Here is a 24,412-nt window from a genome sequence, read left to right on the forward strand (position 1 = left end):
ATCATGTAGAAAAAGTAATGTATACTGCTTAAACTATTCAACTAATTAACCAAAGTGACAACATTTCATACAACTATGTTTACATGTATGAATTCTATTCATTTTTCAGAAAGCACATTATATCAGCAAAGAGTTATCAATTAAAATTCAGCGAAGACAATCTTGACAAGTATATTATTTACACTTTGGGTGAAATGTCAGCTTCGTAGCAACTTCCAAAATGGGAAGTAAAAGCAACTAACCTTCTCAAATAAACACAGTGTACTGAAAAAGTGAAGCTTGGCTTAAATAGTACTTCTTAGCAAAAAATTAAAAAATAAAGCCCACAGTGCAATTCTAGTAGGCACTTAACACAGAGCCCCACTTCGTACCACAAACTTTACGTGCCAGTTCCATTGCACTTTGCAGACAGTGAAATTGAACTGTGCATCTTTGCTTTATGCAAGGGACTTCCTCAGTACCAGATTTCTTCCCAGTGGGGAAAATTATCATCTTCAGCCATCTGAAGGTGAAGCGGGTTAACAACCACATGCAGAAACTGATACTATATGTGCAGTTCACCAGTCAAATACAAAGATGGGCTGTATAAATCTAGCTCTTTGGAAAGAAGGTAAAATCCACTGGACTATTCGATAGAGAGAGCTAGAAGCTAAAATCAGTCCACACTGCCTACTCTCCCTTTCTAAAGCAGCTGATACGGACAACTTTTCATTTTTTTAAAAGGTTACTTAGAGGCTACCCGGATATATTGTATTGACTGGGGTCACCACCTCTGGTCTATCTTGGATAGCAATATTTTTAAAGCCTATTCATACTAAAAATTATTAATGTCCTCAGCGATAGGTGAATGCTCGAAAATGGAGCACAGATAAGAATTTAAATATTTCTAGATAACTTTGAAAGAAGTCTATTTCACATTTTTGTTTGTGTATCTCAAACATACTTCTCTGTAGTTACTCTTCGAATGAAAAAGTTGAACAGACATGGTTTACAGAAGGCACAGCTTGAAATCGTAAGGAAAAAAATTGCTATTTTTGGCTAAAATAGTTCTTTAGCCCTTTATGAAACTTACAGACACAATAGACCAGAATAAAATAGGCTTAGCCATTTCTTCTGATTCTCTGTGTGTTCTTTTATAATTACTAAATCAGTAGCTGCCTGTATAAGGTTAAGGTAACTCTGATAAGAAAGTCTGCCATTCTGTGTTTGCACTATTTTATGAAGTATTTCCATATATATATGTATATGAAATACTATAATTTCTAATCTTTGAAATGGAATAAGGGTTAGGAGATAAGAGGAGAGATAGTGTGGAATGTCAGCAGGTATTCTGGTTTCACTTTTAAAAAGAAAATAGAAACAAAAATCAGCTGCATAAAAATCCATCCATCAAGGCAGGTACTTTTTCAAAGTCATAAGCATCAAAGAGGTCACTAATGCCTTCTTCTTCATCAAGCCCAAGCAGATAGTCTTCATGAAGTAAAGGTGGCAACAAGTTTACAAATGGCCCATCAAGACTTGAAGTAATTTGGTCCTCTGTCTGCTGCAAAAGATTAGTGGTAGAAACTAACGGGGAGATGGCCGTTGCATTTTCTGAACAGTCAGGACCTCCTGAGTTATCAGAGTTCAGATCTGTTATAAGTAAGAGAACAAAATATCAAAACTTGCACACAGAAACTTTTCCCAACATTACTACGTATAAATGCTTTGCCTTCCACCCAGCTTATTGTAAAGTTATCTTTGCTACTATGGAAAGAGACAGCAGCCCAACACCTCCCAGCCTCAGGAACTGCTTAAGTCCAGAGGACCAGTAGTTTTGTAACATAAGCAGGATTTACACAATTAAGTGACAATGCTAATTACAAAAGTAGATTCTCTGGGGTCACCTCTTCCATTGTGTACAATCCTGCTTAAGGAAGTCACTGTGGCTCTTTAATTCTTTAGCCATGAACAGCCATGAGTACCAGACACGGACCTCAAAAATGCAGAACAATCACTAGAATCTCAGGGGTAGGCAACCTTGGCTCTTTTATGACTCGTGGACTTCAACTCCCAGAATTCCTGAGCCAGCCATGCTGAGGGGAAAGGGAGAGGTTTCCAAGCTGAGCCATTCTGGTTCAGGAATTCTGGGAGTTAAAGTCCAAGAGTCATAAAAGAGCCAAGGTTGCCTACCCCTGCACTAGATGATAGGAAAGAAATAAATTGTACTTCTCTAGAAGCCACCTGGAGTTTGGACCCTTATCTGACAAGCCTAACCAATGTGCATATTTTATAGGTGTAAACTGTAAACCAAACTGAAATTCAAACATTCCATGTTGCCTTCTATATTAGAGCACCTACAGTATATATGTGCCACATATACACAGGAAACATTATTTATCATAAATGCTATAGACAACTTTCCTTCCTTAATCACCAAAAGAGACACCAAATATCTGAAACCTGGGTGAAAATATGAGTTTTTGCACTGAAATAGGAACCATACTGATTTTACTTTATTAACATTCTATTTAGAATTTATAAGTACTTATAAAACATCAGGGTAATATTAATCATGAAATCTCAATCTTCCTGCCCGCCTCCTCCTATGCAGGGAAAAACTAGACAGAGGCTAGGTGAATGAGAAAGAGACCTTGTCTTTCAGTGTGTGCTCTGCCAACATGAAGCAAACCACCACCTGTAAGTTTCCCTTCCCCCTTTGGGGGAAATCAGAGTATTTGAGGTTATATTGAAAGAAATGAAGACATAGTGGCCACCCTCAAAACACAGAATTAATTTCCCTGCAAGAAAACCTTTTGTGTAATTCACATAAAATAAAAAGCTTTCAGTAAGTTCTAGGAGGCTTTAGGCCAGTGGTTCTCAACCTTTTTAATGCCGCGACCCCAACCGGTCGTAAGTCGAGGACTAAACCGGTCGTAAGTCGAGGACTAAACCGGTCGTAAGTCGAGGACTATCCAACCGGTCGTAAGTCGAGGACTTTCCCTGCCCGGGAGCGCTGCACATGGTTCCGCCCCCTGCGCTGGCCGAGGCATAGCTGGCAAGCAGCAGAGACGGAGCAGGCTGACCACCAGCTGGCCCAGCCCAAGGGAGGTAAGACACCCGCTGGAAAAGGGGGAAAAAATGGCGGACAAAAAAAAGGCGGACAAAAAAAATGGCGGAACGCCTTGCTTGGCGACCCCCATGAAATGGTCGATCGACCCCAAATGGGGTCCCGACCCACAGGTTGAGAACCACTGCTTTAGGCCTTTCACCCTCACTCACGTATCCACCCACTGTCATTTACATAGCATATCCATCTGGGGAACAAAGGTTTCAGGAAAAGCAATGTGTCAGGCTTGGCTTTTGAAGAAGCAATGCCTATAATGCATCGCTAGAAGGGCAGAGTCTGCCAAAACTCTGCTCTTTTTCCTTCAGTTGCCCAAAGGTAGCCCTTAGGGTGTATGAGAAAGTGATAGATGCTTCCTTCTCCTTTTTTGGCCTTGCCAGTTAAACTCTTATGGTTTGGCCAGAGAGTACGGTAATTACTTTCCAAGTGAGTGGATGCTTTATGGCAAACACAAGCCACCTTCACAGAAGGTTTCGTCCAGTGTTTCTTTTCCAAGATTTATTGAAAAAGCTACCATAGGTTATAGAAATTCAAACTATGGGATTGCCCTGCCCCCCCTCCCCTTTCAATTCAGCTTATGGAGCATCCTAAAATGGAGATTTTCTCAGTATTTTACTTATGGTACTTGTACAAATATAGATAAATTCTGCCTCCTGTGACAAAATAGAAACTATTTTTAATGTGACAGTTTAACATACACATTCCATGGCGCACGTTAATGTTTAGGTATTGCCAAAATTAAATGATTTGTCTGTTAGGCAGAAAACCTTAATTCACTCACTCCATATTTAGTGATTACTCAGGGACCATTTGCAAATATGATAATGGTAAAAAATTCATTTTCCAACCAATACACACATTTATGGCCAAATTTTGTGTGCCTGACAATGCATGCCAGAGTGGGAGTAACACTGGTATTGTTGCAAACTAGGAATCTACACGTAGTTATAAATGTAAGTAATATAGTAAAACATTATAATTTCTACTCAAAATTAAGAAAAAAAAAGTTATTTAGTTTACTTAGAAGTCTAGCATTTAAAAAAATTATACATTATATTTCAATTTTAAGCTCTGTATATATTTGGTTATCGCCAGTGTTCAGGTTACCTTTGGAAATGTTTCTTGAGATATTTCCATTGTGATCCTGATCCTGAGTTTTTATTCGGCTGGAGTAGTCCGTTTCTTCTGGACACAAGTACACCTCAATAGGTCCTTGAGTACTACATAGGTGTATCAGCTTATTCTGCAACAAGAAAGAATTCCAGTTTTCTGCATCCCTTTTGCCAATATACAAATATCTACTGGAACATTTTTCATTCTTAATGTACTGATCTGCAAAAGAAAAAAAGCCCAATGCAGGCTGAAAGTTTGCAAAATGATTACAACTGATCTAACAGAAGACATGAATTGGGATGGGACAAGGTTGCTTTCATATGCCTTGTTGGGTCAATGAGGTAACTCTGTTTTCCTTGACAAGGAAAACATGCTCCCTGTCAAGTTCTTGATGAAACCATCTTCTTAAGTTTCTTCCAGAGTTTCTTTTCCAAGGTTTATTGAAAACGATACCACATACGTCAAACTATGGGACTGCCCTCCCCCGCCCCTTCAATTCAGCTTATGGAGTTTCCTAAAGTGGAGATTTTCTCAGTCTCTTACTAATGGTACTTGTCAAAACTGCTGAGAAAGCTCTTAACTAATAAGGGAGGACAATCCAGTGAGTAAAAAATATGAAACTTTCTCCATTTCTAAACTTATCAATATAAGGCCTTATATTACAACTCTTACAGTTACTGGAAAAGATTTCTATGCATGTGTTTCATGTGCATATAGCACTTCTTCTTCCAAATAATACAAGAGTCAAAGAAAACAACATGGTTGCTTTATTCTTAGAAGTGAGGGGACCACATTGCTTTGTGAAATAAGCAAAGAAATGCTTCACTTAAGCCCTGCCCTTAAAGATTTGCACAGCCCAACTAATAGTAAACTTGGATGACTCAGCTATGCTGACTGAGAAGATGCTCTAAACACAGCATGAGGCCTCAAGATGGTAAAGCATAGGCCCCGATTCTTATGTCAGAGGCAGCCATTTAGTGAATGAATTGATGATGGAAAGCTTCAAGGCTGAGAGAAGAAAAATCAATTGCTTCAAAAAACAGAAGAAGCAGAATTTTAATGTTTGAGTGGACAATACAGGTGTAAAATAGATTTCCAACGTGCTGCTGGATGCAGCACTTTTTTTGAATGTACGGCCCTAACAAAACTACTTTTGTAATCTTCTCATATTTGCTCAGGAATATGGAACTGAGAGGGAATGTTCTTGCTATATCTAGTAGCACAGTATGCATCTGACTTCTAAATACAATAGTCCCATCCCAGACAATTTATAATCTACTGTATATTGCGGAAAGGCAGAAAGAAAGAGAGATAAATGAGCAGCCGAGACTGCCAAAGAAAAAGTCAAATGGCAGTGGTGCTGCTAGCAATGAAAGGCATAGCTATTTAACATGGATCACATGTGGCATAGAGGTTACAGAACTGGTCTTGGACTAGAGCAGGGGTAGGCAACCTTGGCTCTTTTATGACTCATGGACTTCAACTCCCAGAATTCCTGAGTCAGCATAGCTGACTCAGGAATTCTGGGAGTTGAAGTCCATGAGTCATAAAAGAGCCAAGGTTGCCTAGCCCTGGACTACAGAGATCCATCTTAAAATCCTCCTCAGCCAGAAAGCTCAGCTGATAACCTTGGGCTGTGTATCAGCACCCCCTCCCCCTTCAAAATATAGTTACAGAAAAAGTAAAGAACATTAGTAATGGTGATTTGATGCAGAGTGAGTAGACATAATAAGGTAAGTCAGGGGATATAAACAAGCCTGATACTAGCTATAGAAAGAAGTCCAATTCCAGCTGTTTGGAAAGTAAAAAGAATAGAACAGGATAGTTGTAGATCAGCATTTCAGAGAATGGAATGTGTAAAACAGAGCATAACATAAGAAATTCCCAGCAGGTTGACATTATCTACACAACTTCGGCTGATTTACCTTTTTAGTGCATGGCTCCTGAAAAAGCAAAACTGAACAGTCATTCCAGAAGAAAACAACTGCAAGCTACCTTTATACTGCTGCCAAAAAAGCACCATGGAGGCATCCATGCAATCACCAGGAATGGAGTTCAAGTAGAGGGAAACTTTATTATTTAAAATTAATTAGAAGACCATGAGTTCTGTCTTTCATTTGTAGTCAACCTTGGCTCTTTTATGACTCGTGGACTTCAACTCCCAGAATTCCTGAGCCAGCCATGGCATATCAATTAATTGGGTGGTTTTGGTAGGCCAATCATTCTCTCAGCCCAACTCACCTCACAGGGCTGTTATTGTGGGGAAAGTAGGAGAGAGGAGCATTAGAGGTGTAGGCTGCCTTGAGCCAAACAAAAATGAAGGCAGATAAAAAAATAAATAAAAATCAATCAATAAGCAAGCATATAACAGAAAAAAAATGACTGTAAACAACATAGAAGTTTGGAAAGTTTTTGTCACCCATACAAACTTATTCCATTAAATGACTCCTACAAATAAACATCAGTTTTAAAATGTAGAAAAGAAAAATGATTGTGCTATGTAATAAAATAAGTCTTTACCTTTTCTGGGTCAAGCATTTCAAGTTTGGTTTCTGGAGGAGCTTTGACAAGTATGACAGTTTGGTCTTTAAAACTCCTAATTTCTTGAATATCTTCATACCTAACATATGCTAATGTAATCAGCGTTAAAGAATTGCTGAGCAGCTGTTGAGAATTAGCAAACCAAAGTAGATATTTTAGTAGGGATTTTTATATTGTCTCCCGTTAACCTACCTTCATTAACTTGATAAGCTATTTTTTTAAAAAAAAAAATCATGGGTATGTATGTGTGTAGAGATTATGTTGAAGTGTAAACAAATTACAATCTGGAATCTCACTGCCAGGCTCAGTCCCAAAAATGCAGCAGTGGTTGCTAGATTTGGGACAGCTTGACAAAAGTCTTGGGCTCAAACTAAGCAGCAGACTCTCTGTGGAAAGCCTTTTGAAAGACATTTTTGCGGATATTTTGCAATATTAAAATAGCCAAGGACAGGACCCATGTATGCTATTGTTCACACTAATATGCCAAGTATCAGCCCCATAGCCTAGGCCAATGTTTTCCAACTTAGATAACTTTAAGAAAGCACAATGGTTGGGGAATTCTGGAAGTCCACACATCTTAAAGTTGCAAGGTTGAAAAACATTGGCCTTAAACCCCCCCCCCCAAAAAAAATGAAGAGCACAGAATATATTTATTAAAGGAGTGTATCTTCATTCACTATAAAAGGATATTTCCGATCTTCAGAATCTTTTAGAAGCTTGAGGTCATGAGAGCAGCTTTGGATTAACTCATCCAACTTCTTTTCTTCCTGGCTGAGTTCTGCTACCTCTTTTGACAAGCCTTGACAGTGTGCCAACATGCCCCCGAAATCAGATAGATTGCAGCCCCTTCAAAACAAATGAGCAAACAGTTCGTGGAACACATGGCAGAGTTCCAATCTGAGGAAAGGTGTGTCTCATTCCTTAATCGAGCTGTTCCTTATTTTGGAAGAACTAATTTATTAATATGAACAGCAAAAGAGGAACACATGGAGTTGCACAGCTTTCTTTGAAAATGAAATAAAAGACCAATAATACATACAGAATTTCTACTAGCAACAAAAACATTATTAGAGACAAAAGAATCAGTACAATATTTATATTTCATCAATATAAAATTTATTAACTTTATAGCCTTTATGGCATGGTTCCAGATTATGTGAGGAATTGTCTCACCCCAATGAGATTGGCCTACCCCACTTGCTCTGACAGAAGAGGCATGCTGTGATTTCTCTGGCCAAAAAATTGTAGCTGGAAGAGAAGAGGCTTTTCTGTCAAGGATCCCTCCCCCCCGACTCATCATGCCGCTCGAGATGAGACCTGCCCCCCCCCCATTGGCCTTTTAAAAGGGCCTGAAAATATGGCTCTGCCATCTGTCTTGGGTCCCAGATGGGGGTATCCATTCTGGGGGTGACTAGTAGATTAGGAGAAGATCCCACCACTTCCTTCCCCTTTGTATATTTTTCATTGTTATCCAGTGCGTTGTTAATTTTAATGTTTTAACATTTGATGTCCAATTTCTTTTTAATGTCTTGACTTTCTAATTGTCTTATATTGTTATTTAGGACATTGTAAGCTGCCCAGAGTTGCTCGACAGTAAGATGGGCGGCATATAAAATGTAATAAATAACTACAAACATGTAAAGAGTTACCTGTAATATTCAAATAATAAAAATTAGAATGGTATTTTTATTCAATAAAAACTCAATACAAACTCATTTAAATTATTATTATATACAGTATGTCATAACTATTTATAAAGAAAGCTGGCTTGTTCTACTAGTTAAGGCACCAGTATAGAAACCGTGTGAGTTCTAATCCAAACTTAGGCAATGAAAGCCAGCTCTGTGAATTTGGGCCAATCATACTCTCTGAGCCCAACATATGTCACAAGGTTGTTGTGGGGAAAATAGGAGGAGTAAAAAGCATTAGGTACCTTTGTCTCCTTGAGTTATTTATACGTATAATAAAGAGGGGACATAAATATACAAATAATACAATGGCTGGATTCATAAATTGCATCAAATCAAGCCTTGCTTGATCATGATTTGTTGAATAATACAAACTGGGTGAGCCATGATTTTACAAAGCATGAAGCTAGTATGAGACCCAGTCTGGTCCAGCGGTTAGGGTGCTGGTGAAGAAACTAGGAGACTGTGACTTCTAGGCCTCCCTTAGTTATGGAAGCCGACTGGATGACTTTGGGCCAGATTCTCTCTCAGCTCAACTCTCCTCAAAAGGTTGTTCTTGATGTGGAAAATAGAAGGCAAGAGTATTAGGCACAGTATGTTCACTATCTTGAGTTATATATAGAAAAGGTGAAATTAAATATCTAATATATAATAATATAGTTCACATATCACACATACTATGGCTCACTAGGATGTCCAAGCCCAGCCCATGTATTAAGAGCAGGAACTATGAAGTAAACTTTGCATTACATACAATATCTTCAGCAAAGGAATAGCCTTAGGGAATAATGTTAAATAGCTGGTGGGTGTTGATAAATATATGATAGACCAAAGATGGATGGGGAAAAAAAATAATAGAAAAGAAATGTAATAGTCAGTATACATGGAGAACTTTCAGGTTGCCATTCTTAATCCCAGAAGAGTTTAGGGCCATAAACTACAATGCATAAGACTGTTCTGCCTTCTATTTCTGCAACTTTGAATAAGCCATCAAAATATACATGAAACATTTCAAACACACTTATTAAGTTTCCTAGTCTAGCATTCTGAGGAGCACGGAAAGCCTTTCAAAGCCTGGTATGCATGGTCAGCCAGTATGTTCTAAATGTTTTACAAGTAGGCAGACTTTTGTCCTGAATAAAATATTTTGTTAAGTCTAATAGATTGTGGTTCTCAATTTATGTGTGTCTAGGGAAACTTGTCACCTTCCCCATCCCACATGTTGGAATACCCTACAAAATGAATGGTGCGTTTTAATTTACCTTCTTAAAAACAACTTCCTGAATAATTCAAAACTAAGCTAAATATAATTTTATCACCACAATTAAAAAATTGAAAACTAGAAGCAGACAACTTTCCTAGAATGCAACAAAAATACAGAAATGTGATACGTACATCCATTGAATGTTGTTCTTGGATTTTTTCTTAATGAGATGAATGCCTTCCAGAACATTGGTAATATCATAAATCCTCCTTTTTTGTACCTTAAGGACCTCTGCTGCTTTGTTCAAATCTACCACACCATCAGGAGACTGGCTTAACAACTGAATAAACTTCTTTGTGAGAAGACCAAGTGATGTATCATACCGTGTCTTTTCTGAAGGAGATTTGGGAGCTGGAAATAAAAAAAGTATTTAATGCCAATTCTGAAAACTGGTATAACATTTCATTAAAAAGAATTCTAAGGTACTATGTGAGTACCTTACACAGCACCCCTAGACAGTTTGACCTTAGCAGTATATAGGTAGTCCTCGACTTATGACCATAATTGAGCACAAAATTTCTGTTGCTAAGCGAGGCAGTTAAGCAGGTTTTGCCCCATTTTGCAACTTTTCTTCCCACAATTGTTCATAACACGGTTGTTAAATGAATCTGGTTTACCCACTGACTTTGCTTGTCAGAAGATTACAAAAGATGATGACATGATCCCAGGACACTGTAACCATCATAAATATGAACCAGTTTGCCAAGCATCTGAATTTTGGTCATGTGACCATGGGGATGCTGCAACAGCCATTAAGTGTGAAAAGCAGTCATAAGTACCTTTTTAAATACCATTGTAAATTTGAATGGTCACTAAATGAAATGGTTGTAAGTCAAGGACTACCTGTACTTAATTTGGCTAGTTTTAATGGCTAAAACTTCAGTGTCTGTTAGAGCTTTGATTCTTCTTCTGCAAACAAAATTAACTACTTTTCACTCACAAGGTTCAATTTACCCAAGAAGAGGGTGTAAGAAACTAAATGCAGTTTATATAGTTATGCACATGTTTTCTTACTTTTTGGACTCTCTGGACTTCTTGTTGCCGCTCTGCCTTTTCCCTTTGGAGTTCTCAATCCTTCAGGTAGAAATTGCTGTCCAGGTTCTTCTAGTTCCAATCTTCGTTTTGCCTGCCAAAGAAACAGAATTCAACAGCATCAGAGCAAATGCAAGCTCAGTTTTGCATCATTTCCAAATCAAGATAGACAGTAACTGACTCAAATAATCAACAAGACTTTATTTTGTCGTATTTATAGAAAAGCTATTATTTTCAGTGGTCCCTCTGTGGTATAGAAAACTGTTATATGATTGAAGCTGATTGCCGACAAATTCCTGCATCTATTAGGCAAGAATATTCCACTTGCAGATGACTCTGAGAGCAACTTCCAGATTCTAAAGTGAGCACTAGGGATTATGGAAGTTGTAGTCCAAATCAATTGTGATAACTTAGGTTGTCTGTCTGTCCGTCCGTCCGTCCGTCCGTCCGTCCGTCCGTCCGTCCGTCCGTCCGTCCGTCCGTCCATCCATCCATCCATCCATCCATAGCAAGTCAGTGCCACAATCTAAACCAGACATGTCAAACACAAGGCCCGGGGGCCGGATGCAGCCCGCGAAGTGGTTTCATGTGGCCCGCGAAGCCATCCTGGAAACACTGAGGGAACAGCCCCAGCTGCCTTGGCCTTGGCCCAGGCTGGCCGGGAGCCAATGTACAATTTTGTGGTGGCCATCTATGCTGAAACACATTCAGTCTTAGCTCCACAAGGCCATCTAGAAACAGTGAGGAACCAGCCCCTGCTGCGTCGGCCCCGTCCCCTGGGTGCATGCTGGGGAAGTGTCACCCTTTGTGAGGAATGAAGAAATGGACCATGCCTTGGGGCTTGCCCCGGTCCCACCCCCTTCTGCCAGAGACCCTCAAATCTGTCCCACTCCTGCCCAGGCCCCCACAGGCACCCTTGACGCGAACGATGTAGAGCTGGCCATGCCCACCCAGTAGGCCACACCCACTCCATCCACACCCACCCAGTAGGCTGCACCCACCCTGGCCACACCCACCTGGCCCCTGAGGGCAACCGCAATGCTGATGCGGCCCTCAGTGAAATTGAGTTTGACACCCCTGATCTAAATGCTATCATCACAATGCTAATCAACTTCCATGAGATCCATAATATAATAAAAATCCTAAAATATTTATCCAGATAAGTTTGGTGCATAGTATGCATTCAGCATACTAGTAGGTAGAACGTTGGTACTTGCCAGGTAATTTTTTCAAATAGATATTTTACATGGATACAATCTGGAGCATTTGGAGTTTTTTTTGCATCAAGGGGGCTAGCAAAGCTCTATTACATTTGTAATGAAAATACAGTAAACGTATTGTGACAGATGGCAGCACAAAAGAACATGAGCAAGAATTTCTATGTCCCATATGTATATGGACAGAGTCTTTCCTTATGAGGGATCTTCCAAGACATGCCTTCAAGGATTGCAGATGGGAAATCATCAAAATGAATACTCTTCTATATTTTGAGAAAGTATGTGAGGTACTGGGTTGCTTGCAGGATAAACACTAAGTAAGACTTGCAAAACTTCTGCTTTGATCTTTTTGCCTGTCCATATTGATTACTTAGTCTCAATTCAGAGTGTTTCTTGTGTTGTTCTATTTTATTCTCAAGAACACTGGGCAAGATTAGAATGGCTACGCTGCTTTTATGTGTCTTCTGCTAGGCATAAAACATTGGGAGCTTTCCAACTTCTATTTGACTGAAAGATCAAAATTTGCAGACGACACCAGGCTGGCAGGAATAGCCAACACTCCAGAAGACAGGCTTAAGATACAGGAGGATCTGGACAGACTTGAACACTGGGCGCTATCTAACAAAATGAAATTCAATGGTGAAAAAAGTAAAGTTCTACATTTAGGCAAGAAAAACCAAATGTACAAGTATAGTATAGGGGGTACCTTGCTCAATAGTAGTAACTGTGAGAGGGATCTCGGAATCCTAGTGGACAATCGCCTAAATATGAGCCAGCAGTGTGCTGCAGCTGCCAAAAAGGCCAACACAGTGCTGGGCTGCAGTAACAGAGGGATAGAATCAAGATCACGTGAAGTATTAATACCACTTTACAATGCCTTGGTAAGGCCACACTTGGAATACTGCATCCAGTTTTGGTCACCACGATGTAAAAAAGATGCTGAGACTCTATAAAGCGTACAGAGAAGAGCAACAAAGATGATTAGGGGACTAGAAGCTAAAACATATAAGGAATGGTTGCTGGAATTGGGTATGTCTAGTTTAATGAAGAGAAGGATGAGGGGGGATATGATAGCAGGGGCTGCCACAAAGAAGAGGGAGTCAAGCTATTCTCCAAGGCGCCTGAAGGCAGGACAAGAAGCAACGGATGGAAACTAATCAAGGAGAGAAGCAACCTAGAACTAAGGAGAAACTTCCTGACAGAACAATTAACCAGTGGAACAACCTGCCTCCAGAAGCGGTGAATGCTCCAACACTGGAGGTTTTTAAGAAGAGAATGGACAGCCGTTTGTCCGAAATGGTATAGGGTTTCCTGCCTGAGCAAGGTGTTGGACTAGATGACCTCCAAGGTCCCTTCCAACTTTATTATTATTATTATTATTATTATTATTATTATTATTATTATTATTATTATTATTATTATTATTAGTAGTAGTAGTAGTAGTAGTAGTAGTAGTAGTAGTAGTAGTAGTAGTAGTATTCCAGTGTAATTAAAACAAGGCAAACGGATCAAATTTCTATCCATTTACAATGAAGGCACCATCATCTTCAATAAACTTTACATTGTGCTACCTAGATCAGAACAACCAGGTTACAACAAGACAACTCTAGGGCAGGCTCAATCCTACCTTCTCAATTTTAGTACATTTTCTTTTTTTAGCTACATAGGTACATCCATGTAATTTCTTGGCAATAGCCAGTTGTTTGCCACTGTCTTCTTCTGCTGGAATGTTTTTCAACTTCCCAGTCTAGACTATAACCCTGGATTTCCCTGGAGGTATTCTATCCAGGCCCAATCCTATTTAGTTTAAAAGCACAGACAAGATCAGCCACATATTGCAAACTTTGAGATGTGACCTATAATGTAAATACGATATTGAAATAAAAATAATATGAATAAGTGTAATGTATTAAAGGTACATTGACTAGTACCAAGATACTTGGTCTATACTAGACCATATATTCATTTAAAAGGATACACTAAACATGTCACCAACAGAGTACTAAATATTAAGGGCCAAAAATAAAATCACGTTTAGATTTTAATTTATCATAATTGTATTATCTCAAATATCTCCATGTGTCTTATAGTAAAGACACTGTGCTTTTGTGAACATGTATACACAAAACACACACATGCACAAAAGAGAATTGGCACCAAAATTGCTAAATCAACATATTCCAAGAAACACCCTATTAACTCAGCTATTTGCAGCAAGAACATTGCTTGATATACTAACAAACGTTTTATGGCTGCTTAACTTTGATCTTTGGCTGTCAAATGTTTTCTCACAAGGCAAAGCTCCAGTCTGACTACTATACTTTGTTTTAAAAATCAAACTAATTGTGTAAAACATGTATAGGAAAGAATAGTGCTGAATTTCTTTGCCTGGAATATTATTCTTAGACATCTGGTTAAAACAAAGACAAATTATAGGCTTACAAGACTTACTGACTGACAAACCACTGCTAGGCTACACCAAACAATTGCTAGATGCAACAAAAAACATCTATGGATATTCTAACAGATAACAGGTTTCAATGTCAAATATTCTGACCTAATCACATCCCTTTAAATTCCTTTTTGTAGAGTTATTTACGAATAATGGTGAAGTCTTAATTCATTTATTTATTCAAGCATACTCAAGCAATGACATGTGTCGCAAGAGTATTCTAACAGTACAGTAAAGACAGCAAACTAAAAATGCTTCACTGAATCCTTTTCAAGGAGGCCCAACTGTACATCTAAAACAAAAACTGTGTAGAAATGGAAAACTTACCAAGAAGAGTCATCCGGAAAACATGATCATCCTAAATACTTCAAACATGCAAGTTCACACCAAGTTTCCCCGCTAATCAACTTGTCAGTTAACATCTTTTCCTTTCATACACCCACTGATACGTTGGTTTAATTATTTCATAAGGAGAAAAAATGTTTATTATTTGTGAATTTCAGGAGACTTTACCCTCAGACAATTCTAAATGTGCTGTTTAGCCAATTTGTTTTTGCCCAGGTATGTGCATTACTATTATCCCTTAATTATAATAGAATTCTGCCTCTTTCAAAAGAAGTTACAATTTCTGCCTTTTCTAGAATTGATCCAAGACATTGAGCTTTTTTGTTAATTTGCAGTTCAGGGGATATTTCAGGGTGGGAATGATGGAAAGCAATGGAAGAATTTCAGTTTCGGAATATAGTGTTTTCTATGTGCTTTTAAAATCCACAAAGTTTAACTTCAGAACTGTTGTAGCCTGCTCTGAGAGAGTATATACAGCTTTTGTAATGACTCATTACTTTAAAAACACCACTGTCAGCTATGAACTGAAAATGCAAACATATAATTACTATAGATAGCAGAAATCTAAGCAGCGATGTTTGTAGTCAAAGATTTTACTTGTTACAACTCCAATATTCAATATTTTAAAATAACCATCGATCCCCACTGGGATGTCCTCCATATAAATTGACACTAAAAATCCCAGAAAACAAAGTCGATTTTCCATATTGACTGGGATTCTGGAAATTTCAGTTCTTTCATATCTTGTGACACCTGTTTAGGAATGGTAGCAGAGTATTTTTTCCATAGTATAGTTGCTATAATTAGAGACACTTATGCCTTCTACAATAGCCAATAAGCACTTCCATTATAATTTCATATTTAAAACATATGCAGACCAATGCTACATGCAAACTGAATAAATATACATTATGGAAATAAAATCTGCCTTATGCACAAATCTGTAATTCACCAATATCTGTATTTTCTTTTAAATGCTACACATTTCAGCAATTCACATAGGGAATATTTTGCTAAACTAATTCAACTTTTTTTCAGCCAGGAGCTTTTTTATATATAGTTTTCAGAATTGCATGTTTTCAGATAATACATGGGGTCAATTCATATGTGGATTTATTGTTCAAATATAAATTACAGTGAAGTATCTTTTTTAAAAAAAATGTTTCTTTATGAAAATGAAAGACTAAGGCAGTATCTGGGATATTTTTTTTGCTCAGATCTTTCCAATTTAAATCAAGATAACTGCAATAGTTTTGACAATGAATTAGTATTGTAGTAGTAGTAACATTTAGTCAATGAGCAGCAAGATTTTTAAAAATACAAGAAAGTCCAATCAAATTGATGAGATAAAATGCCATCATAGCACAGAATCTTTATAATAAAAAAGTATAACATGAGGTACACTATATTAATAAGCTGTGCAAGTAGAAGCCTAAAATGCTATTGTATAGTCAGTAATGTGAAAACAAAAACTAAAAACAAGATAACTAGCACAGTTGCAGAAACTGCCTGTTAAATTTGAAGTGGTGCATAAAAATATCCTAAGGATTTAAAGGCAAAAATCCATTCTATTTTATGCCTTCTACTGTCGAGAAATTCTGAGTGGCTGTTTAGGCAAAGATTTTAGATTCCTGAAAATTAAGTACCACTTGATTTCATTTGCAATAATAAAATATCACCACCATTGCTCTTTTCAGTCCAATAGGTTTGCGATATTCCAGCATCATCATCAATGTAGAGGAGTATGGGGAATTTGTGCCCTTTTAGTTTAGTAGCACGAAAATATGGGGCCATCATTGAAGTGGCATATAGATTAAGGAGTGGAGGGGGGAAAATATATCTCTTTCTGAACACTTACAATATTGTGTCAGAGGAAAGCCTGAGGCTTATACTTCACTCTTAAAGCTGTATTGGCATATAACTTCGGCATTAGAAAAAGAACGTGCCCATGCATAGTTTTATTATTGTAGTTATGGTTGGTCACCTAGTCAGCCAGATATTTAGACTGTATTTGGCATTTTTGCTCAATCTATTGAGACCTATTATCATTATATTATACACAATGTGAAATCACATTCCAACATGTAGTGTTGACCTTCATACAGACTGAGTTCTTCCCCAGAACCTAAGATCTCATGATGTATAGTATATATATGGATCTAAACAGCGTGGCCTTTTGTAATTGACAGATGGAAATTTTGTCAATGCACAGATTTTCTAAGTACCATCCAGGTTTTTTGTGCGTGATAACCATTGGGACCACCATAGTTGTCTTGTGCCATAATATTCAATTTTGGTTTTCAGATCTTGATACTTTGTGATTTTCTCCAATTCTTTGTCAATTTCTTTTTGGAAATTTTAACTTGCTCATTTCAATTATTTTTTCACACTATTTTTTTCGTTAGTGGCACATGATCATTTTTAGATGTTCCGGTGAATGATTTTGGCAACTGTGTTGTGTTGTTTCTAAACTATTTCTTCTCCTTCTTCTTCACACAATCTGCACTTTGAATCATTTGATGAATTTTCAGTTCTGGCCTTGATTGCAATAGTTCCAATAGTGTGCTCTTGAGCAGCCAAAATTGGTGTTAAGCCAATTTTATTAAACTTGTCTTGATTCTTACATTCTTCAATTTTTGCTTTTTTGTGTAATTTAAAATATTTGCATCTGATCTTAATTTCTTTATCTTGTCCTTCAGTCTGATCTTCCACTTAAATATGATTTTACTTTTGGTTTTTTAATTTCAATACCCATTTCTTCTTAACTGCCACGTCTGTACTTATTCACTTCCATCATTATATGTACTAGGTCTCTTTTGGGACACTAACTTTCAATGCTGGAAGTCTTGTCTTTCTGCTGATAATTCTGCATATGCCATAATCTTCCTTTTTTTTTCTTGTGAGGGGGTCAGTTCACAGGTTGTGTCAACGTAGAAAAATGGTCATGTCACTTTTTTCAGTGCCGCTGTAACTTTGAATGGTCACTAAATGAACGGTTGTAAGCAGTGATAGGATTCAGCCAGTTCGCACCACTTTGGCAGAACTGATAGCTAATTTTTTGGTTGCCCAGACCCAGAATGGACTTCTGGAAATGGCATCCACACAGAGAACCGGTTGTTCACATATTTGAATCCCACCACTGGTTATAAGTTTAAGACTACCTATACTGAGCCCTTCCCACAGACCTGGACCAGATAGGTGTTGTTTGATGGTATTAAAGATATTATTGCAGGATGTAAGCTGTTCCAATTAAAGCTGCCTTTTGCAGTAGACTGGTGTTTTTATTATGCCAATGATGTTCAAGTTGTGTTCCAGTTGTTTTGGGATTGCACCCAAGGTGCCTATGCTATTGGCATATCTTTTGCCACTTTTTTTCAATTTACAGGTCTTTGTAATTTGTGGTTTTCTCCAGATCTTTCTCTTCTATTCTGCTGTCCACAGGTACTACAATGTCCATTATCCACATTATTATGGCTAATCACACAGACAGCCAGATGTTTAGACTGGATTTGACATTTTTGCAATATTATTGTTTAGGGTATTTCTTGAAATTGGGTTGAAGGCATGTTTAAAATCTATAAAGGCCACAAAGATTTCTTTTTGTAGGTATATTTTTGTGAAAGATGGTAGAGCATCAAAATGTGATCTATTGTTAACCTCCCTTCTCTGAATCCTACCTGTTCTCTCGCTGTCCAGTATTAGTGCTTATGGTTTAAGTATTTTTAGCACATAATTTGCTAACCTTCAGGAGACTCATAGACTTATAATTGCACAGATCATTCTATTTCCCTTTTTATAAATGAGTATTGTTATTATTGCCAGCCCTGTATTTTGGAATATACCAATCTGGACAATGTCAACAGGGATACTAGCTGACGCACCCTCTAATTGGAATTCTTTATTAGTATTTCAGGCAAAAAACAATCAATAGCTATAGCTTTGCTCACCTTGAGCAAATGGCTTACTTCTTGCATGGAGACAGGGCAGCAATTTCACTCCTGGCCCAGATTGATCTCATTCTCATTTGTGTTACTACCAGAATCCATGTAAAAATACTGCCAGATTTAAAATTCCACTTGATTGACAGACTGGGAGTAGAAGGGAAGTGAGTGGTGTACTTACTCCTCTGGTAATTTGCCAGAAGTGAAAGAAATCTCTCTTCTTGATGGATTGAATTAATTTCTGCATGTCTCTTTTGTTGCTAGTTTTTTCTTTTTTTTAAGGAGGGACTTACACTGAGCGTTTAAGTTCAATAGAGAAAATATTGGTCCTCGGGCGATTGTTTAATCTTTCTAGTTGCAGTCTGATATAACGTTTTCAGCTGTGCACAATCCTGATCAAACTATTTTTTGTTCTTTACATTCCAAATAAGACATAAACTAATCCATATACTGTAAATCTAAACATGCTTTTGGAGGCTTGCCTAGCAAGCGTACTCAAATTTTCTAAGGAAATTAAGGCTGCTAGTCACTCTATGACCCCTTTTTTATTATTTTTCTCCATCCATTCATTCCTCTGCTATTGCTTTGCAACTATAGGGTATTGCTTGCATCTGTTCTTACAGGTTCATAGAGGGATGGCATAATTATTAGGGGAGTGGTGATAGCTGTCTAATTGAGAATCTACCTCTACCCACTGTAAGAAATATAGAAGATTACATGACATGATGGTGTCAAGCCCTGCGGGGCTTGCCACTAACTGGGGTGTGGGGGGTCTAGTTGACGGCCGGAGCGACGGTGGCGGCAGAAACAGCCATTCCCCATGTAGCTGTCTCTGATGGCCGGTGCTCAGCTGAGAGGCGATCGTAGTTAGCCGGCTGGGAGCCGGCTGCTGCCTAACCAGCATGCCAGTGAATGGCTGCCGGCTAGGACTTCCGGGTTTGCCGGCTCAGCTGTTCGGCGGTGCGCTGCACAGCTGATCGGCGCGGAAAACCGGGAATTTGAACCTCGCTTGCCTTGCTGCTACGGAACTGAGCCCGGGCCGAGCTGCTTGCTGGAGGCAGAGGACTGCTGCTGTGAGCTGGGTGCTCACGATCATCGCTCCGGATGCTGGTTAGGCGGGTGGGGGGTGGGTCCGGGCAGGATCTGTTTATTTAGCGCGCTGGGAGGCAGTAGCTTCCAGCACTGACTTTGTTTTGCCATTGCTTTGCACTTTGTATGCCAAAGTGAATAAACCAGGTTTCCTTGATCCCGACGTATCTGTTTTCTGTTGGGCTCAGGCCTGGGTTTGGGACTTTTGACAGATGGAATGGTTGATTACTGATCTTCTCCCTGCTCCCCAATAAGTATATACTGCAGCGTGATCTCCATTTAGGGAGCCATTGAGTTTTATATTACATATTCCAGGGGTAGGCAACCTCGGCTCTTTTATGACTCATGGACTTCAACTCCCAGAATTCCTGAGCCAGCTAGGCTGGCTCAGGAATTCTGGGAGTTGAAGTCCATGAGTCATAAAAGAGCCGAGGTTGCCTACCCCTGACATATTCTGACAATAAAACACAATTACAGTTTAGCAAAAAAAAACCATATTCATTTTAAGGCATCTTAGAGGTCAGTGATATATTATTCCATTTCCCTGTTACCAGTATCAAATGGCAGCTTCATTACCAATATTTATGAATATATCCTGACTTCTTATTCTGCCCCCACCATGCTGTACCCTATGTGGAACAGCAAACTTTATGTTAACATTGCCAATGAAATTCCATCAGCAGAACTGGGACCTATGGGATTGATTCTTTGGCAAGAGTACATACAAATTGTTTAGGATTTAAATCCAAATGGCATATTCAGTATATTGAAACAATGCAATCCAAAGGCATTCATATTCTTAGCAGTCCTTGTAATAACCAGTAAACTTTTTCCTGAAACTTGGAGGAAATGTATGAGTAAAACAACAGCATATGTAATCTTATTGAATAAAGCTGTTCAGAACATATTGAGTAATGGTGCCCAAATTCTACAGTGAGGGAAAAAATTATTTGATCCCCTGCTGATTTTGTACGTTTGCCCACTGACAAAGAAATGATCAGTCTATAATTTGAATGGTAGGTTTAACAGTGAGTGACAGAATAACAACAAAAAAATTGATTTGCATTTTAATGAGTGAAATAAGTATTTGATCTCCTATCAATCAGCAAGATTTCTGGCTCCCAGGTGTCTTTTATACAGGTAATGGAGCTGAGATTAGGAGCAGTCTCTTAAAGGGAGTGCTCTTAATCTCAGCTTGTTACCTGTATAAAAGACACCTGTCCACAGAAGCAATCAATCAATCAGATTCCAAACTCTCCACCGTGGCCAAGACCAAAGAGTTGTCCAAGGATGTCAGGGACAAGATTGTAGACCTACACAAGGCTGGAATGGACTACAAGACTATTTACCAAGCAGCTTGGGGAGAAAGTGACAACATTTGGTGTGATTATTTGCAAATGGAAGAAACACAAAATAACTGTCACTCTCCCTCTGTCTGGGGCTCCATGTAAGATCTTACCTCCTGGAGTTTCAATTATCATGAGAATGGTGAGGAATCAGCCCAGAACTACAAGGGAGGATCTTGTCAATCTCAAGGCAGCTGGGACCATAGTCACCAAGAAAACAATTGGTAACACACTACGCTGTGAAGGACTGAAATCCTGCAGCGCCCACAAGATCCCCCCTGCTCAAAAAAGCACATGTACAGGCCTGTCTGAAGTTTGCCAATGAACATCTGAATTATTCAGAGAACTGGGTGAAAGTGTTGTGGTCAGATGAGATCAAAATCAAGCTCTTTGGCATCAACTCAACTTGCTGTGTTTGGAGGAGAAGAAATGCTCCCAATGACCCCAAGAACACCATCCCCACTGTCAAACATGGAGATGGAAACATTATGCTTTGGGGCTGTTTTTCTGCTAAGGGGACAGGACTTCACCGCATCAAAGGGACGATGGATGGGGCCATGTACCATCAAATTTTGGGTGAGAACCTCCTTCCCTCAGCCAGGGCATTGAAAATGGGTCGTGGATAGGATATTCCAGCATGACAATGACCCAAAACACATGGCCAAGGCAACAAAGGAGTGGCTCAAGAAGAAGCACATTAAGGTCCTGAAGTGGCCTAGCTAGTCTCCAGACCGTAATCCCATAGAAAATCTGTGGATGGAGCTGAAGGTTCAAGCTGCCAAACGTCAGCCTCGAAACCTTAATAACTTGAAGAGGATCTGCAAAGAGGAGTGGGACAAAATCCCTCCTGAGATGTGTGCAAACCTGATGGCCAACTACAAGATTGCCAACAAGGGTTTTGCCAGCAAGTATTAAGTCATGTTTTGCAAAGGGGTCAAATACTTACTTCACTCATTAAAATACAAATCAATTTATAACTTTTTTGAAATGTGTTTTTCTGGATTTTTTTGTTGTTATTCCGTCTCCCACTGTTAAAATAAACCTTCCATTAAAATTATAGACTGGTCATTTCTTTGTCAGTGGGCAAACGTACAAAATCAGCAGGGGATCAAATATTTTTTCCCTCACTGTAGGTATCATCCTCAGTGATGTTCAGTACTGTCAATACTGGAAAATGATTCTTTACATTCTTGTTGGGTTTCTTCCATAGATTGTAAACAATTGAATAAATTTAAGTTACCTAAAATGGCTTCTTGAGCAAAACAGAAACCATTTAGTATTCTGGATACTTAGCAACTTAAACAATTTTATTTCCTATGGTCTTGTAATTTAACAACTAGAGATGTATTACTATGACTCATGTTGAAACTTTGATTTTACATTTCAAGTTTCAGAATATAATTTTATGCCTATATACTTTAAAATATATGTTCTAAGAGTATAGTTTCAGACCGTTTATGGAAATTATATTTCAGAAAGAAGCAAAACCCTAATGAAGTGGGAATCTCACAACATAAACCTTGGAAAATTATACTGTATACTGTATACTCTAATCTCTCCCTTCCGTCTCCCACTTTTCATTATACTGAAGTCACAAAACTGCATTCAACACAAAGTACTGAGAAGTTGCACCAAAAAGCAGGAGCAGTGAGAAAAGGTAGTTTGGAATTTCTACATGAAAATATTTGGTTTTAAATACTTATCAGGCAAAACATTCATATGGAATAATTTCCAAATGTGAAAAGATAGAGCAAAGATAATTAAATAATAAACACTTTAAAATGAAATTTTCCTTTCACTTAAATAATTTCAATAATAATTTCAAATTTCTCTTTCAATAGATTTTGGCATATCTCTGGGTACCACAGGCAAATACAAAATGCACCTAGGAAAGATTTTTCATTTCAAAGCTAACAAAGTTGACAATTATCAACTTTTAAAATTAGAGGTATATTTAATTTCTTGAAGTTTTAATCGAACCTTATACTGAAAGGAAAATTTATTTTAATTAAACATAAGCATCACTACAGATGCTTTTAAGAAATGAGGTCTATCATAATTGGACAATAAAAAGGAGAACGGCTCTAGTGGAGTTCAACAGAACTAAGCAAAACCGAACCTAAACAAAAGAATACTTATACTTTAAGTTTACTCATTTGTGATTTTGCAATAATTCGTGTATGACTCATGGATGAATTTGATCACTTCATACACTGGTTGCAACATGCATTTGTTCACCTATATCGATCTCAGTCATCTATAGGTCAAAGGTTACCTTCAAATACCACCCAACTCCCCAGTCACCTATTTTCAGCTTTAAGTCTCACATAATGATACTGAAACTGGGAGTAAGTTTTTAGAGATACATTAAGTCTATGAGCTCCAAAGAGGCAGAAATGAAAGTCACAGACTATGGGGCAAAGCATTATCGACCCACCCATTCATCCAAGATAACCCTTGCACCTGTTCATAGACAATTATTTATTTTGCCAGTAAATTAGTCCTACTCCATTTTCTTGACATACATCATAGACATATAGCTGATCTGTGTGGAAACCTAAGCATGTAGGCTGCATGTGGTCTCCCAGGATCCCAGGTAGAACTAACATTTGTCTTTTTTTTTTCTTCCCTTGTTAGAAGATTAGAGTTATGGTAGGGGGCAAATTAGCCTTAAAGTACTCGTTATACATCTTCCCATTCCCATTTTTTTTTCAGATTTCAAGTTTAAAAGATTAATGCTGATTCCTGAACCTTTTACCAGGTTTAAGACCTTCATTTGCTTTTTGTAAAAAAAGAAAAAAGGAAATCCTGAAATACACAAAAAATTCAGCCCTGCCAATATGACTGAGATCACATCACTGCTCTGCCCACTTATCACTCTCAAATAGGAAAGACACGGGATAGCAGCATATTGAAAGTACAACTTTGAAACTGTGTAGCACTTGATTTGTATAGTTTTCCAAAAATAGGAAATATGAACCCCTAAGGCAGCTTCTCAGTCCTTTTTGGTGGTCCGGGCAGCACCGCCTCACAAATACAACTATCAAAAATTGGTGGTATTTTATGACAGCCTACCATTTTGAAGAGAGAATCACACTAATATTCTAGTAATAAATACGAGACTCATTACATTTTCATGATGTGGAGCACCTTTTGGATATCTTAATATAGGAAATCTGGCTATCTTAAGACAGGAAAAGTCTCACAAGCTTCAGAGCTTTATTCTCTGTCTTGCATTGATGCTACTTCCACCAGCTGCCTTGATTTAAAGTAATTTT

General features: G+C 38.2%; 1 protein-coding gene across 1 annotated transcript in view; it reads right to left on the minus strand.

Moving 5' to 3' along the window:
* Positions 1 to 1,366: 1,366 nt before the first annotated feature.
* E2F3 (E2F transcription factor 3) overlaps positions 1,367 to 24,412 on the minus strand; it is a 36,710-nt gene continuing 13,664 nt past the window's right edge. Inside the window, exons 2-7 of the mRNA XM_015831689.1 lie at positions 10,727 to 10,838; positions 9,844 to 10,063; positions 7,451 to 7,606; positions 6,740 to 6,854; positions 4,214 to 4,349; positions 1,367 to 1,632 (exon numbers count right to left, since the gene is read on the minus strand). Coding sequence (XP_015687175.1) covers positions 1,367 to 1,632; positions 4,214 to 4,349; positions 6,740 to 6,854; positions 7,451 to 7,606; positions 9,844 to 10,063; positions 10,727 to 10,838 — 1,005 coding nt within the window. The remainder of the gene's footprint in view (positions 1,633 to 4,213; positions 4,350 to 6,739; positions 6,855 to 7,450; positions 7,607 to 9,843; positions 10,064 to 10,726; positions 10,839 to 24,412) is intronic.

Source organism: Protobothrops mucrosquamatus, unplaced genomic scaffold, assembly GCF_001527695.2.
Source record: "Protobothrops mucrosquamatus isolate PMUCROS unplaced genomic scaffold, P.Mucros_1.0 scaffold_275, whole genome shotgun sequence".
NCBI lineage: Eukaryota > Metazoa > Chordata > Lepidosauria > Squamata > Viperidae > Protobothrops > Protobothrops mucrosquamatus.